This window comes from Hyla sarda, chromosome 1 (genome assembly GCF_029499605.1).
Source record: "Hyla sarda isolate aHylSar1 chromosome 1, aHylSar1.hap1, whole genome shotgun sequence".
Taxonomy (NCBI): Eukaryota; Metazoa; Chordata; class Amphibia; order Anura; family Hylidae; genus Hyla; species Hyla sarda.
In genome coordinates, this window is record NC_079189.1 from 471981663 (window position 1) to 471997821 (window position 16159).

General features: G+C 39.2%; 1 protein-coding gene across 6 annotated transcripts in view; it reads right to left on the reverse strand.

Annotated features, from left to right (window-relative positions):
- Positions 1-4209: 4209 nt before the first annotated feature.
- Positions 4210-16159, reverse strand: part of NOS1 (nitric oxide synthase 1) — a 327182-nt gene continuing 315232 nt past the window's right edge. For 5 of the 6 annotated variants that reach the window (XM_056536921.1, XM_056536930.1, XM_056536911.1 and 2 more), the window contains exons 25-29: positions 12648-12769; positions 11522-11670; positions 9634-9828; positions 8000-8118; positions 4210-5647 (exon numbers count right to left, since the gene is read on the reverse strand). In XM_056536921.1, coding sequence (XP_056392896.1) covers positions 5632-5647; positions 8000-8118; positions 9634-9828; positions 11522-11670; positions 12648-12769 — 601 coding nt within the window. In that variant the 3' untranslated portion in view covers positions 4210-5631. Of the gene's footprint in view, positions 5648-7983; positions 8119-9633; positions 9829-11521; positions 11671-12647; positions 12770-16159 lie in introns of all 6 variants that reach the window. The other variant, XM_056536948.1, reaches the window with a different exon arrangement.

Sequence of the window (16159 nt, forward strand, 5' to 3'; positions counted from 1 at the left end):
CTGACTTGTCACACTGCGGCTAAGCTAATTGTTGGCCACAGTGATATCCCAACTCGGCCCGTAATAGGCTGAGCCGAAATGTTATGCATCGGGCCTGGGACAGACCTTCTTCCTGGTGCCTGTACTCATTACATGACACTGCCGCAAAGCCAATAACCTGCCGAGACGGGATATAGCTGCGGCCAATGATTAACCGAGCCGCAGTGTGACATCTTGGGCACTAAAAGCCAGAAGAAGATTGGGGCCAAAGGACGGGAGAGCGATTCCAATGGCACCGAGGAGTGGCAGAGGGTCCGATAAAGAAACATTTTCCAGGAGTTCTCCTTTTTACTATTTGCCTGTATGCTATGTGGCTGTGTATATTTGGCTATATAGTTATTTATTAGGGTTCTGTATATTGGAAATGGTTTTGTATGGCGCAGCGTAAAAAGGGGAACAGTGCCCGAGCCATAACTGCCCTGTTCAATAACTACAAAGGCATAGAGCAACACTGCAGGCTCCCTGTATTTAAAACTTATTGTAGTGCAGGAGATCAGATGACACAAAGAGCTAAGCTGTCAGATCACGTGTCTCAAAAACAGCTCTTGCCAAAAGCAACCAACAGTAACATTTTTTGTTGATCTTGAGCAGAATTTCACACAAAATGCAGAAAAAAATAAATGGTCCTAAAGTAATAGTTGGCTAGTAAAATAGTCAGCCGAATTACAATTTTATGGACTCTCAGGAAAACTCAGTGTACAAGTAAATGTCTGAACATCGGTGAATAAATCAGTGCATTTGGGTTTAAGCCTTTGGTGTGCTGTGATCTTTTTTCTTTGTATATAGAATGCACGTATATGTCGTTTTGTTATTTAAAATGGCCAGTGGTCAAATGGAAACACTTAGCAGATTTACAGAAGTAAGTGTCAGAAGTTGTGCCATATTCAGTGACCCGTTCAGAGCATATCTGTCAGGAATCCTATATGACCCAATAGGAGCGCAGTCAGAATAACACATGGGACCTGACAGAGATGCTTATAAAATCAATGGCCCACTATATTTAAATATACTATAAATATTCTTTAAATACATTTTTAGACTAAAGGAAGAAAAATAAAAGTTTTTTTGAATGGTTAACATATTGGCCATACACATTTACTGCAGGTTTACAATATTCTCTAGAAAACAAAACCAGCTTTTTTATGCAGTTTCCAACAATTTCATATTATGCATCAACTAAGATACCATAAAATAAAAACACAGATTGTTTCCCCTTAAAGTAACTTTATGTAGTAAATGACCACTAACAATAAAATGCCTTTCAACTCATTGACATAGTTTGAAGAGCACATCTTGACACCCTAACTTAAAGCGTTACTGTCATTTAGTCCAGCAAATGGGCAATAGCTGTGTTACTTAAAGGGAACCTGTCAGCGACCATTTGCATTTCACTTTTAGGACAAGGAGACATGTTACCTTTCATATATCTGTCTGTGCTTCCATAACATAGAAAAATAGGAAAAAAGAGGGACTGGGATTAGAGTGGAGTGAGGAGGCATACTAGCCTTCATGGCAACTTGATTTTAATAATGGGAGTAGTAGGGGTCTCCCTCCTAGTGCCGGCTGCAGTGCGGCTGACGTCACCTCTGAATTCGAACTGATCCAGGCCGGACATCAGTCCGAATTCAGTCAGTTACCTACTGTCCAGCGCTCGCTCCTGCCTGTCTGATTGACAGGCAGAGAGCGAGTTCTGGACAGTAGGTAACTGGTAACTGACTGAATTCGGACTGATGCCCTATCTGGGTCAGTCCGAATTCAGAGGTGACGTCAGCCTCACTGCAGCCGGCACTAAGAGGGAGACCCCTAGTGGCTGGCTTTTCAAAGGCAAAAAAACCACATATAGAGAGAATTGGCTGATGAAATATATTAGGAATATGTTTCAAATAATGTTTGGAATAGTATATAAAAAATAAAGTTTGATATAACCGTGTCCATTTAAGTCCTGAGCTGGGTTGCAAAGTGTGTGTTAATAGGAAGGGCTTAATCTAGAAAACAATAAACAAATAAAACACCAATGGTAGATGAGCTCTCTTTGCTATATCTTGGTAGCAGCAAATTTTTTTTTTTAATTAACATTTCCATCTGTAAAGAATGAAGATAAATAAAAATTGTGAGAGTTTGCTGATTTAACATTATTTAAATCTCAAAAACAGCGGTACATTGTTACAAAAGTGTCAAACGGGATTTTGGACCAGGGCCGTATTTATGACCCTGGCCTTCCTTAGGTGCCCACCAATTATATTCAGTAGGGCAATTTAGGGGCACTCACAATTTGCGTATTCACTGAATTGCTAACTGATTTGTATGTACCTGCTTTTAATAGTGTTTTTTTCCCCCTGCAAACCAGAACTCACTGGATCACCGGTCACATTATGCAGTTTGGCTATAACCTGCATTTCCATTCTATCACATCGTATGGAGGACCAGAGTTTTAATAATTGGGTGCTGCCATCTGCAGAGATTTCTGAATGCACCCTATCTGACCACAAAAATGCTTGTGGGACAGTGCTGAATGCAGCCATTTATAATGAGATTTTTTAAGGGAATTTAGGATTTGATAATAACATGAATTTAAAATGATATTTATGATATCCCTCTCCTTGTATATTATAAGCTCTTCTGGGAAGGGCCCTCTCTCCCTTTATATCAGTCTGTTATTTACTCTTTGTCATTGTATTTGTGTTATATATTTTATCCTTCATCATATATAATAAATATAATAATAATATTCTCTGGTTTCAACTATCAACAATAAAGTTTATGAAGAATTAGCATGTAATAAGATATAAAGTGGTCATTTAGTTACTTCCACAAGGTTAAAGAAAGTGCGGCAACTCACCAGACTTCAATTCAGGCTTCTTAGATATTCCTAGAAACATCCGTTACATACAACTGTGCTTCTTCTGGCTCACAGTGACCCGGAGAAAGCACAGTTGTGCGGAATGGACATTGCTCTGTAACACGCATCCTGCTTGTTCACCCACATCTGAGAACAAAGCCTGAATTGAAGTTGGTGAGTTGCCGCACTTTCTTTAACCTTGTGGAAGTTGCTAGTAAAGTATTGTGGACTTTAGTGCTGAACACCACCTAGATATATATATGGACTAGATATATTGAGTGGCTGTGAGAGTAACCAAAGTTAAAGGGTGAAGAAAGAATTCCAAATACATAATAGCAGTAGTGCTAGATGATCTTTATGCACTGGATGGTAATTTAGTAACTTTGAGGGGGATTTATGAAAACTTGTGTAGAATAAGAGCGAAGCAGTTGCACATAGCAACCAATCAGATATCTTTTCATTTTCCAGATGTCTTTTTAAAAATAAAGAAGCATGATTGGTTTCTGACAGGTTTTGATAAATCTTCCCCTTTATGCGCACTTGCATTCCTATAAAATTTTTAACATCGCATTATAAGGATGACAAAAATAACAAGGATGCAGCATAACAATCCTCCAGCAAGCTCATATATAACTTGTATGCCTTGACATTGTTGCTGTGCCATAGACAGGTAAAAAAAAGCTGGTGTCTATGATAGATATATTTCACTCTTGAACAACATTTTACAGTGATGCTATGTTTACATGGGGATGATTTTTCAGCATCAAATCCAAAGCATACTGCAGTGCAATGCAGCATAGTCTATTCACACATCAAGGACATTTTTTTTTTTTTTTTTTTCGAGAAAGGTAGCAGATGTGGCAGGTAATTTCATATGTGCCATTACAAATGATGACATTCAGGATCGGTGTATGGTGCAAACTTTTGTTGCAGATGTGCAAAAATAACCGTAAAGGGAATCTATCACTAGCATCACCCGCAGTAACTTGCTGGTACAGGGTAACAGTGCGAGTGACGCTGATTTCAACACTGTTTTCCCTTTTTTCCTACGTTGTATCACATCACAGGTCCTTGAGCCACATTCTCTTCTATACTGCATTGCAGAGCTCCACCCCCACATGAACGGCTCACATGATTATGACATCATCACAGGTTCTATACCTCCAGCATGTGGTAGATACAGAGCAGGTCGTGGTTGGCAGTCACTGCTGTTGTGTTGTGTGTGGAGATCTCTGCTCCTCAGTGACTGCCCGACCTTCTCTGTATCTGCTACATACTGGAGGTGTAGGACCTGTCATGATGTCACAATCATGTGACCAGTACATGGGGGGGAGCTCAGCAGTGCAGGATAGAAGAGAGTGTGGCTGAAGGACCTGTGATGATGATGATCATGTGACAGGAGTGGGATGTGCGGGTCATGAGTTTCATCTACCCTATATAGAATGGAGCTCAGATCCATGAATATTTATAAAGGGGTGGTGCACAGGGCGGAGCTGGACATGCAGAAGAGTTCAGCAAGTGTCTGAGAACACCCCCAGTGCACAAAAACACTTAATTTGCATAATGTGATTTTCAGGCATAGCTCTTAAATGGGGCCACATAGGAAAAAAAGGTAAACAGTATTAGAACCAGCATCACCTGCACTATTACCCTGTAACAGCAGGTTTGTGCGGGTGACGCTGGAGACAGATTCCCTTTAAAGGGATTGTACAGTGTTTCTTTGTTTTAAGTGGTCAGACTGACTGTAAATAAACAGTTGAGTACATTTCTATATACATTACATCATTACTAGCACTGATCCTGAGTTACAGAGTTGCATTAAAAATTCTGCTCTTTTAAAAATATCAGACATCATAGCAGACTGCACTGGAGTCTGATATGGAGACTACAATTCCCAAATAACCAACAATGCGGGCTGTGTGCAGACATTCAGCCATTAAGGAATGCTGGGAGATTTCCCCTCTGAAGCTGCAGAATTGTTAATGCTGTACTGCAGTGGGATTCAGGGTGTAACTAATGCAATGTATTTACAAACAAGCTGACATCTTTATGTAGAATAATTCTGTATATAAGATGATATCTAAGGGGATAAGAATAATAAAATACAGAGTTGCAGGTCGAAGGCCATAACAATTTTGCTATTTGCATAAAAGTTGACGTAAATGTTGTAATCCTTAGATCTTGTTTGCTACCTGGACGTACAGTATTTCAGTCTGAAAAACACAAAGCAAGGCCTGAAGACAAGGACAAGATTCATGCACCAGAGAATGGTGTTTTTTTTTCTTTTTCTTGCAATTAAAATCTTGTTTCAAGATGCAGCAGCGGAATCTCAAGCAAAATTATCATAGTGAGTTTATATTGAAAACAACTGGAATCCCATCGTTACAATGGAAGAGATATATATATGTCTTTTACATTACATATATTAATATATGTTTATGAGCAAAGGACGAGAACAGCACAGTATGGCAGGCAGATCTGTGCTGATAGTCCCAGTTAAAAAAAATGCCTCTGAAGTTACAAAATCCATCTTGTAAGGAAGGCTTTTTATGAGAAAGAGAAAGTGAGTTAGTATATGTAAATCTCCACATTGCCATAAGGGTGTGGAGTCATCGGCTGTTGTCATACATGCAGTACACACAGTTTATGTATGTCTCCACAAACAGTGTACATGCAGGTGTGGTATGCCATGTGCATGGGGTGTGGTGTGCCGCATGACCAGTTTGCCATCTGTGTACAATGAAATATTCCAGTTATGAGCAGAAAACCCTGAAAGAGAAAGAAAAAACATTTTTGGATCTCATACACTAGATCAAATATATATATATATATATATATATATATATATATATATATATATATATTTAAACAAGTTTCTATTTAAACAAATTTTACAATATCATGATAGGTACTCTTTAAACTACCGGTATGTAAAAAAAAAAAAGGATTCCACACAATGCAATACTTTTTTGTGGTATAGAAAAGTGGTATAGAAAAGTAGTTTATACAGAACTTTTCTACCCCACAAAATATCATTCACAAACGAACAAGGTAGCAAAGGTGCATATTTCATTCAACCCTTTTTATTAATATAATAAAATATAGGGCCTCATTTACTAAGAGTGTCTGGTTTTTACTAGTGGGAAATATAGTTTCAGACTTGCAGGATTCCTCTCTATTTACTATGGGGAAAAGTCAGCTTTTTCTAGGTGGAAATTTCCAGCCATTTACTCACAGGATATTGTGTGAATTCAATAGTAAATAGGTCAGGTTGTGAAACCACGCCCCTCTGTGCTGGTCACGCCCCTTTATGACAGATCACGCCCCCTTTCAGCTTTTCACAGTGCAATGTCGGATTTTCCTCTCGCAAACTGGCGCAGGCACTCTGCGCCAAAATAACCAGTTTTAACTTAGTAAATGAGGGCCATCCTGTTTATAAAAGGGTACTGTGACTTTAATAGGTAGCTCAAAATATTGTAAAGACAGACAATGTCTCTTAAAAAATAGCCAGCCTAACAATCACCTTAGCTTATAATATCAGGGAAAGTTTTGTCTGGCACTCATTCAAATGTATTCATTTAAATGGTTGATTATGTAATACATGGATGTACTAAGTGTGGTAAAGCGGTTCCTACTTGATGCACAGGACAGTTCTGAGGTATCGGTGGCCCTCTATGAAATCTATATGCCTTCATATGAAGGAGTCCGGCACTCCAAATATTTGCGTCCACACCATGTACTGTATCTAATGTATCTATAAAATAAAAGAAAGTTTTTTCTGCAAGTATTTGGAGTGCCGGAATCCTTCCTATTTACATTATTGATATCAACCACAGGCACCAAACGTCCCTGCAGTGCCGACCTACACTTTATATATGCCTTCTTTTCTGCATATTTGCTGCTGTGTAATTTCCTAACAAAATCAGCTGCAGAAAATATACAACAAAATACGGCATATGTATCCTTACCCTAAAATATTTTTTTTTTAAATGAATTTTCTTGTGTTTGTCTTTTGCTCTTTGTTTCGCCACCGCATTTCCTATTTTGTATGGGTATCTTGTCTTGTGACTTTTAGTCATATTTAAAGGGGAACTCTGCCCCTAGACATCTTATCCCCTATCCAAAGTATAGGGGATAAGATGTCTGGTCGCGGGGGGTCCCCATCTCGGCTGCGGCACCTCAAACATCTGGTGCATGGAGCAAAATCGGTGCCAGATGATTGGCGATGCGGGGCGGAGGCCATGCCCCCTCAATGCAAGCCCCCTACCTTAGACTTGCATTGAGGGCGTGTGTGACGTGACATCACATGTGGGGCGTGGCCAAGACGTCACTAGCCTTTGGTGCTGCACCTGATGCTCTAAACAAATGCCCAGTGCAGCAGGGAGATCGTGGGGTCCCCAGAGGCAGGACCCCCACGATCAGACATCTTATCCCCTATCCTTTGGATAGGGCATAAGATGTCTAGGAGCAGAGTTCCCCTTTAAGAATAGAGTTCACATGAGCAAGGGTAGTTGACTCTGCACTTAGGCGTGATCTTGCAGCCTCTGTTCAACGCAATCGCCAGAATATTTCTGATGCTCGCTTTAAGCAAATTCCTAAAGCCCCATTTACCCAACAGAGGCCAAAAGCTTGACATTTTTGTCTACGTTTGGGACGTATAAATTAGGGTTTGCCAGAGGACATAACACAGGCTACTGCGCTGTTCCATCCAGGTAGATCTTATAAAGATAATTTATACCATATCCTATCCACTATGGCATCTGTCATATTAATATGTCCGACATATACGTTGTGTACTCCCTCTAAGGTATACATATAACAGACTCTGATGACGCAGTGTAAACCTAACCTTAGTGTGTTGATTCTGCCAGGGCAACCCTAGAGAAAGCAGTAATGTAAACAATAATTACATTGATGAAACAGCTAGGAAATAAGGTGAAGCCCAGAAGAAAAAAAAAAAAAAAACACATAAATTCATGATAAAGAATACAAGTATGTACTAAAATAAAAATCTCTGTAGAAATGACAGGTCCTTTTTTTTAATCTAAACAAAATATATTATCTACAAGTGGTCTACAAAAGGTTGAAAAAGATCATCTACAAACCTAGATTGCTACTCACTCGTCTGAGTCCTTTTTGCTTTCTTCAATAAATGCAATTGATTCAGATCTGAGACGATTTGTGACCTCGTATGTCCGTAGTGTCACTCCAAAGATGTCTTCATGATATCTGTTGTCATCCTGCAAAATAAACAACAATAAAATCATAACAAAATCTAGTTACTATAGGAGGGTTTGACATGTTTCATCCGTATGTTACACTTATGCTGTCTAATCTTACTCCTGTATTGTTTAAGACATCTGCCATAAAACATAGAGAATATGTACTATCTATCTATTTATCTGGATTTTTATCATATAATCATATAATTCTAAATTAAAGAGTAGGTTCACCCGTATAAAGCTTCCGGCCGTGGGTGGCAGGGGGCGCAGCCCTGAAGCTCCCATTGACTCAACTGCTGAACCATGCTGAAAAAGTGACATGTCAGCAGTGAGATGGGGCTGTTTTTGATGGGGAAGATTTTTACCAAAACCTGTGAAGAGGAAAAGTTGTCTGGTTGCCTATAGCAACCAATTAGATGCTTTTTTTTTTTTAATTTAAAGAAGCGATCTGATTAGTTGCTATGGGGAACATGACCGCTTTTCCACGGCACAGGTTTTGATAAATATCCCCCTATGCACTTTCCCTGTCAAAAACATCACATTTTTGCCCTCGTGTCCTTAATAATTTAACTTTGGGATATAAGTTAGACAATCTTGTTTTGCAAAACAACCATATGAGTACAAATTTGACATCCACATCCAGGCAAGGGTTTAGAATAGAAGACATGTTTAGTATTATATATAATAAATAATTGGTATGGAGTCACTATGATGGTTCAGATTACTGTTATAAATCAGATATTTTCTTTGATCTATACAAACATAATATGCACTGCTGGTAAAGATGGGCACATGTAGATCATCTAATTGTACCACACTGCCTTCTACTGGTCACAAGTCATATTATTTTCTAACCAAAACTCTAAAATATGTAATCTTGTGTCAATATTTACGGGAAAATTCCCATGACTGTGCATCCGTGAAACAATGTAACGTTTTGAACCACTGTACTATAGGACTATTTCGCTATGCTTCCGATTTTATAGATTATAAACATGTTAAAACTTTCTGTGCTTCTAAAATAAATATCTCAAACAAATGGACCTCACCATTAAATCCTATCAGTACTATCCAATTGACAACCGCTGTCAGTATTTGTTGTGGTTTATCTGACAAAAACATACGATACAAAACAAACAGTAATACAATGGATGTCATGAAGTGTTTACATGTAAAGTGACAATTCAACAGCGGGGAAGGTAATGCCAGAGGATTAAAACAATTTAACACATTTATACCCTTGTGTAGTGTTTATATCATGTTTAAGAATTTTTGATATTCTTTATAATTAAAGTTTCAATAATTAATAACACAATAAAACACATATGATGTTGTTATGAGGCAGATTCTTTATATTATTGCATTTATTTTTTTCACTGCTCCTTCACTACAAGTAGAAAATATTTAGAAAAATATTCAGTCATGTTGGGAAAGAGAATAAAGGAAAATCATCATACAAAGCTTGTACTAGTGGATTGAATAACCTAGAAGCGGAGTTGTGTACACAATAGGGAGACAGATTCGCTCACTCACCCTCAGTTTACTGATGAAGGCTCCGGCCTCTTCCGCACTCATGTTCCCGCGTTGTTTTACAATCTGTTGAAGACTCTTAAGAACATCTCCTGCCATAGTGACATCACCACATACATATATGTTTCCTCCCTGTTCCTTCAGAGCTTTGAAGGTCACCTCCGAGAGCTGTTCACGCATTACGTCTTGCACATATTTCTTAAAGAAATAAGTAAATAAAATGTGATGAAAGTTATACTTTTCTTAACTCCTTACAACTTATGTTTAACCGTTATATTTCTATGCAATGCAAACAAAGCAAAGTGTCTTTCTTTTTGATGAGCTACATTGTCAGGCCTTATACAGTGGTCCCTCAACATACGATGGTAATCCGTTCCAAATGGACCATCGTTTGTTGAAACCATCGTATGTTGAGGGATCCGTGCAATGTAAAGTATAGGACAGTGGTCTACAACCTGCGGACCTCCAGATGTTGCAAAACTACAACACCCAGCATGCCCGGACAGCCAACGGCTGTCCGGGCATGCTGGGAGTTGTAGTTTTGCTACATCTTGAGGTCCGCAGGTTGAAGACCACTGGTATTGGACCACTGGCCCTGGATGTTGCCTTCCATCGCTGTTGCCGCGTCCCCGGGGTGTCCCTGACGCTCCGGCAAGGCCTCTGCTTCCCCAGCATCCTCACTCTCACGTTGCCGCCATCACGTCGTTACGCACGTCGCTCCTATTGGATGACAGGACGGCGTGCGCAGCGACGTGATGACGACGATGGAGAGCGCCGACAATGCAGGAGATCCCTAAGAGGACGCGCCGGAGCCCCGAGGACAGGTGAGTGGTCGTCAGCGGAGCACACGGGGCACCGTAAACGGCTATCCGGTGGCAGCTGAAGCAGTCTGCGCTGCCGGATAGCAGTTTATGCGATGGCCCCGACATACAAAAGCATCGTATGTTGATGCTGCCTTCAACATGCAATGGCCTCTGAGAGTGATCGTATGTGGAAATGATCATATGTCGGGGCCAACGTAGGTCGGGGGGGGGGTCACTGTACATGAAATATCTGATGCCTGTGTTTTTACATTGGACTGCAGGTAAACCGACAACTCCAAGTAAACCTTCAATTTAGAGAGATCGTTTGATGAACAAAAGAGTAGTTATCCCAAAATGAAAAGTTACCATGTATTTACAGAACTGACAATTGGGACCCCCACTGATCACAAGAACTGGGGGCTCTTGTCCCCGAATGAATGAAGCAACAGTACACACTCACTCTCTATAGCACTTTTGAAGGTACTCAAGTGCTGCACTTGACTGTTTATGTAGCTAAATGGTCATTAGATGACACAAGAGAAAAAACTTCTTGTAAAACGATCTGAGAAAAACTTCTGCTGGAGGACATAAGCTGTTCCTATGCAGAGCCCCTTATTTCTGCATATTTATCATGTTCTGACAACAGAATCTGATGTTTATATAAATATGACAATGTACATTTTTTATTATATATAACTTAGATTTTTAAGTCTTCAACATCTAAACACATGCAGGAAATTCCTCGATTTAAAGTGTCCCTGTCATTAAAAAAAACCAAAAAACTGGAGACATGTCACAAAAACATGTCAAACGTTTTGATCAGTTAGGAGTCTCAGTACTGAGACCATCACTGACCAGGAGAACGAGCGGGAATAAGCGCATGGTAGCGTGCTGAACTCCCTGACTTTCAGCGATCTTTGTCTCAGTGTTCCATTATAAGTCTATGGGGCAGCAAGACAAAGATCTCTGCGACAAGAGTCCCTGTAATGTTTTTCAAATGGCAGGGACACTTTAACTGGCTAGCTTACTCTCAACATGTTTGGTGATTACATATCTCACACACTGAGGCAGCTGTATATCTTTACTACCTTTGGTTTATTTGGTTCCCGGGAATATGCTGTGAACAGTTCCTTAAACACTCCTTTGTTCTTTGCATGCATTGTCTCCTCTTTGTAGATATGATCAATCTTTGATTCCCGGCATCCAAACACAAGAATCATTGGACAAGGTTTCAGTCCTGAAAGTATGAAAAATAATATACTTTATGTATATAATAAAACTCCAATGTAATACAATTTTATATTTTATTTTAAAAGGAGACTATCATGACCAGGTAGTAAAACAGCTAAAGGTCCTAATGCTTTAAAGGGGCACTCCGGTGGAATATATATATATATATATATATATATATATATATATATATATTTATTTATTTATTTTCAAAATGAACTGGTTCCAGAAAGTTAAACAGATTTGTAAATGACTTCTATTAAAAAAAATATTAATCATTCCAGTACTTATCAACTGCTGTATGCTTCAGAGAAAGTTGAGTAGTTCTTTCCAGTCTGACCACAGGGCTCTCTGCTGACACCTCTGTCCGTGTAAGGAACTGTTCAAAGCAGGAACAGATACCCATAGCAAACCTCTCCTGCTCTGGACAGTTCCTGACATGGACAGAGGTGTCAGCAGAGAGCCCTGTGGTCAGACTGGAAAGAACTACTCAACTTCCTCTGGAGGAACATGATTCTGAAACAGTTCTTCTTCTTCAAAAACTTTATTGAGACTGTGTTCACACATGAAGGTTTTCAATTGCCATTTTTGAACACAAAGCCAATAAGTGTCAGTCTTTCCTGGATTTGTTCCTGACATCGTATTTGATTATTTCAATTAAAAACCTAAATGTGTTAACACAGCCTAAGCCGCAGAAAGCTAATGCAAGGCAAACCCCAAAATCAATTTAGGTTTTAAGTTTTTGTCATGTGATTTCAAAATGCACAGTGAAAATTCAATTAAGCATTCTCCAAAGCATGGATTGTGTTATGTTGCATTTCTATGCAAACAAACGCAGGCAAAAAAAAAAGGTGTTTGTGAACCCAACTTATTTTCCAAATAATTATGAACATAGGGAAATAAATACATATATACAAACGGTATACAGAGTGAATATCTGTGGTCATATACTAGTACTGTATGTTTACTTTATAAAAGTCTCACCTTTATGCTGCATATCATAGAGGCGTTGTTGCCAGAAGCTTCTAAAAGGTGCAATGCCAGTCCCAGGACCAATCAGGATGCAGGGCACATGTGGATCTTGTGGCATATGAAAACTGGGCGCTCTAACCATAATATATTAATATTGAGAAATGAGAACAAGTAATATTTGGTCATTGAGCTTACCATTATGCAAAAGTTCTATTATCTCAAACTAAGATGATCCTGGTATTCACACCCCATTTTGCAATAAACTTCACCCCCATCTGACAATTCAGTGAAAAGTGTCAATATTCAATCTTATAGCAGAACCCTTATATCTTCGGAACTAAAACTACAATATGGAATAAATTACCTATCAATATGGCGGGTAGAATATTATTGTCAAAGATGATAATATTTCCTATGTCACTGCATATAATTAGATCTGCCCCAGTATGGATAAGTGACACATTTTTAAAAGAACTACAGAGAGAAATTAATGAACTGGTGTGGGGACGGAGACATACCTGAATGAGAGCTGAATTTTGGAGTCCATCGTTACAGGGGTACTCCGGTGAAAAACTTTTTTTTAAATAAACTGGTGCCAGAAAGTTAAACAGATTTGTAAATTACTTCTATTAAAAAATCTTAATCCTTCCTGTACTTATTAGCTGCTGAATACTACAGCGGAAATTCTTTTCTTTTTGAAACACAGAGCTGTCTGCTGACATCATGACCACAGTGCTCTCTACTGACATCTCTGTCCATTTTAGGAACTGTCCAGAGCGGCATATGTTTGCTATGGGGATTTCCTTTTACTCTAGACAGTTCCTAAAATGGACAGAGGTGTCAGCAGAGAGCACTGTGCTCTTGATGTCAGCAGACAGCTCTGTGTTTCAAACGGAAAAGAATTTCCACTGTAGTATTCAGCAGCTAATAAATACAGGAAGAATTAAGATTTTTTAATAGAAGTAATTAACAAATCTGTTTAACTTTCTGGCACCATTCGATTTAAGAAAAAAAAGTTTTTCACCGGAGTACCCCTTTAAGGCTAAGTTTCTACTTGTTTTTTTTTTCTGGCAGTTTTTGGAAAACTGCCACTGTAGTTTTTGAGCCAAAGCCAGAAGTGTATTTAACCCCTTAAGGACCAGGCCATTTTACACCTTAGGACCAGAGCGTTTTTTGCACATCTGACCACTGTCACTTTAAACATTAATAACTCTGGAATGCTTTTAGTTATCAATCTGATTCCGAGATTGTTTTTTCGTGACATATTCTACTTTATGTTAGTGGTAAAATTTTGTGGTAACTTGCATCCTTTCTTGGTGAAAAATCCCAAAATTTGATGAAAAATTAGAAAATTTTGCATTTTTCTAACTTTGAAGCTCTCTGCTTGTAAGGAAAATGGATATTCAAAATATTTTTTTATTTTATTCACATTTCCAATATGTCTACTTTATGTTTGCATCATAAAATTGACGTGTTTTTACTTTTGGAAGACACCAGAGGGCTTCAAAGTTCAGCAGCACTTTTCCAATTTTTCACAAAATTTTGAACCTTGCTTTTTTTCAGAGACCATTCAGGTTTGAAGTGGATTTAAAGGGTCTTCCCATTAGAAATACCCAACAAATGACCCCATTATAAAAACTACACCCCCCAAAGTATTCAAAATTACAATCAGTAAGTGTTTTAACCCTTTAGGTGTTTCACAGGAATAGCAGCAAAGTGAAGGAGAAAATTCACAATCTTCATTTTTTACACTCGCATGTTCTTGTAAACCCAATTTTTGAATTTTTACAAGGGGTAAAAGGAGAAAATGTATACTTGTATTTGTAGCCCAATTTCTCTCGAGTAAGCACATACCTCATATGTCTATGTAAAGTGTTCGGCGGGCGCAGTAGAGGGCTCAGAAGCGAAGGAGCGACAAGGGGATTTTGGAGAGTACGTTTTTCAGAAATGGTTTTTGGGGGGCATGTTGCATTTAGGAAGCCCCTATGGTGCCAGAACAGCAAAAATAACCCACATGGCATACCATTTTGGAAACTAGACCCCTTGGGGAACGTAACAAGGAATAAAGTGAGCCTTAATACCCCACAGGTGTTTCACGACTTTTGCATATGTAAAAAAAAAATTTTTTTTTTCACTAAAATGTGTGTTTCCCCCCAAATTTCGCATTTTTGCAAGGGTTAATAGCAGAAAATACCCCCCAAAATTTGTAACCCCATCTCTTCTGAGTATGGAGGCACCCCATAAGTTGGCATGAAGTGCATTATGGGCGAACTACAATGCTCCGAAGAGAAGGAGTGATATTTGACTTTTTGAGAGCAAATTTTGCTCGGGGGGCATGTCGCATTTAGGAAGCCCCTATGGTGCCAGAACAGCAAAAAAAAAAACACATGGCATACCATTTTGGAAACTAGACCCCTTGAGGAGCGTAACAAGGAATAAAGTGAGCCTTAATACCCCACACGGGTTTCACGACTTTTGCATATGTAAAAAAAAATATATATTTTTTTCACTAAGATGTGTGTTTCCCCCCAAATTTCACATTTTTGCAAGGGTTAATAGCAGAAAATACCCCCCAAAATTTGTAACCCCATCTCTTCTGAGTATGGAGGTACCCCATAAGTGGACCTGAAGTGCACTACGGGCGAACTACAATGCTCAGAAGAGGAGGAGCACCATTGAGCTTTTGGAAAGAGAATTCGTTTGGAATGGTAGTCAGGTGCCATGTGCATTTACAAAGCCCCCCCGTGGTGCCAGAACAGTGGACCCCCCCCACATGTGACCCCATTTGGAAACTACACCCCTCACAGAATTTAATAAGTGGTGCAGTGAGCATTTACACCCCACTGGCGTTTGACAGATCTTTGGGACAGTGGGCTGTGCAAATGGAAAATTACATTTTTTATTTTCACGGATCACTGTTCCAAAAATCTGTCAGACACCTGTGGGGCGTAAATGCTCACTGCGCCCCTTATTACATTACATGAGGGGTGTAGTTTCCAAAATGGGGTCACATATGGGGGGGTCCATTGTTCTGGTACCATGGGGGCTTTGTAAACACAAGTGGCCTTCAATTCCGGACAAATTTTATCTTCAAAATCCCAATGGCGCTCCCTCTCTTCTGAGCATTGTAGTGCACCCATAGAGCACTTTACATCCACATATGGGGTATGCTCTTACTCAGAAGAAATTGAGTTACAAATTTTGGGGGGCTTTTTTTTATTTTCCCTTGTGAAAATGAAAAATTTAGGGTGACACCAGCATTTTAGTGAAAAATTTTTTTTTTTTTCATTTTCCCATCCAACTTTAATGAAAATTTGTCAAACACCTGTGGGGTGTTCAGGCTCACTATACCCCTTGTTACGTTCCGTGAGGGGTGTCGTTTCCAAAATGGGGTCACATGTCTGTATTTATTGTTTTGCGCTTATGTCAGAACCGCTGTAAAATCAGCCACCCCTGTGCAAATCACCAATTTAGGCCTCAAATGTACATGGTGCGCTCTCACTCCTGAGCCTTGTTATGCGTCC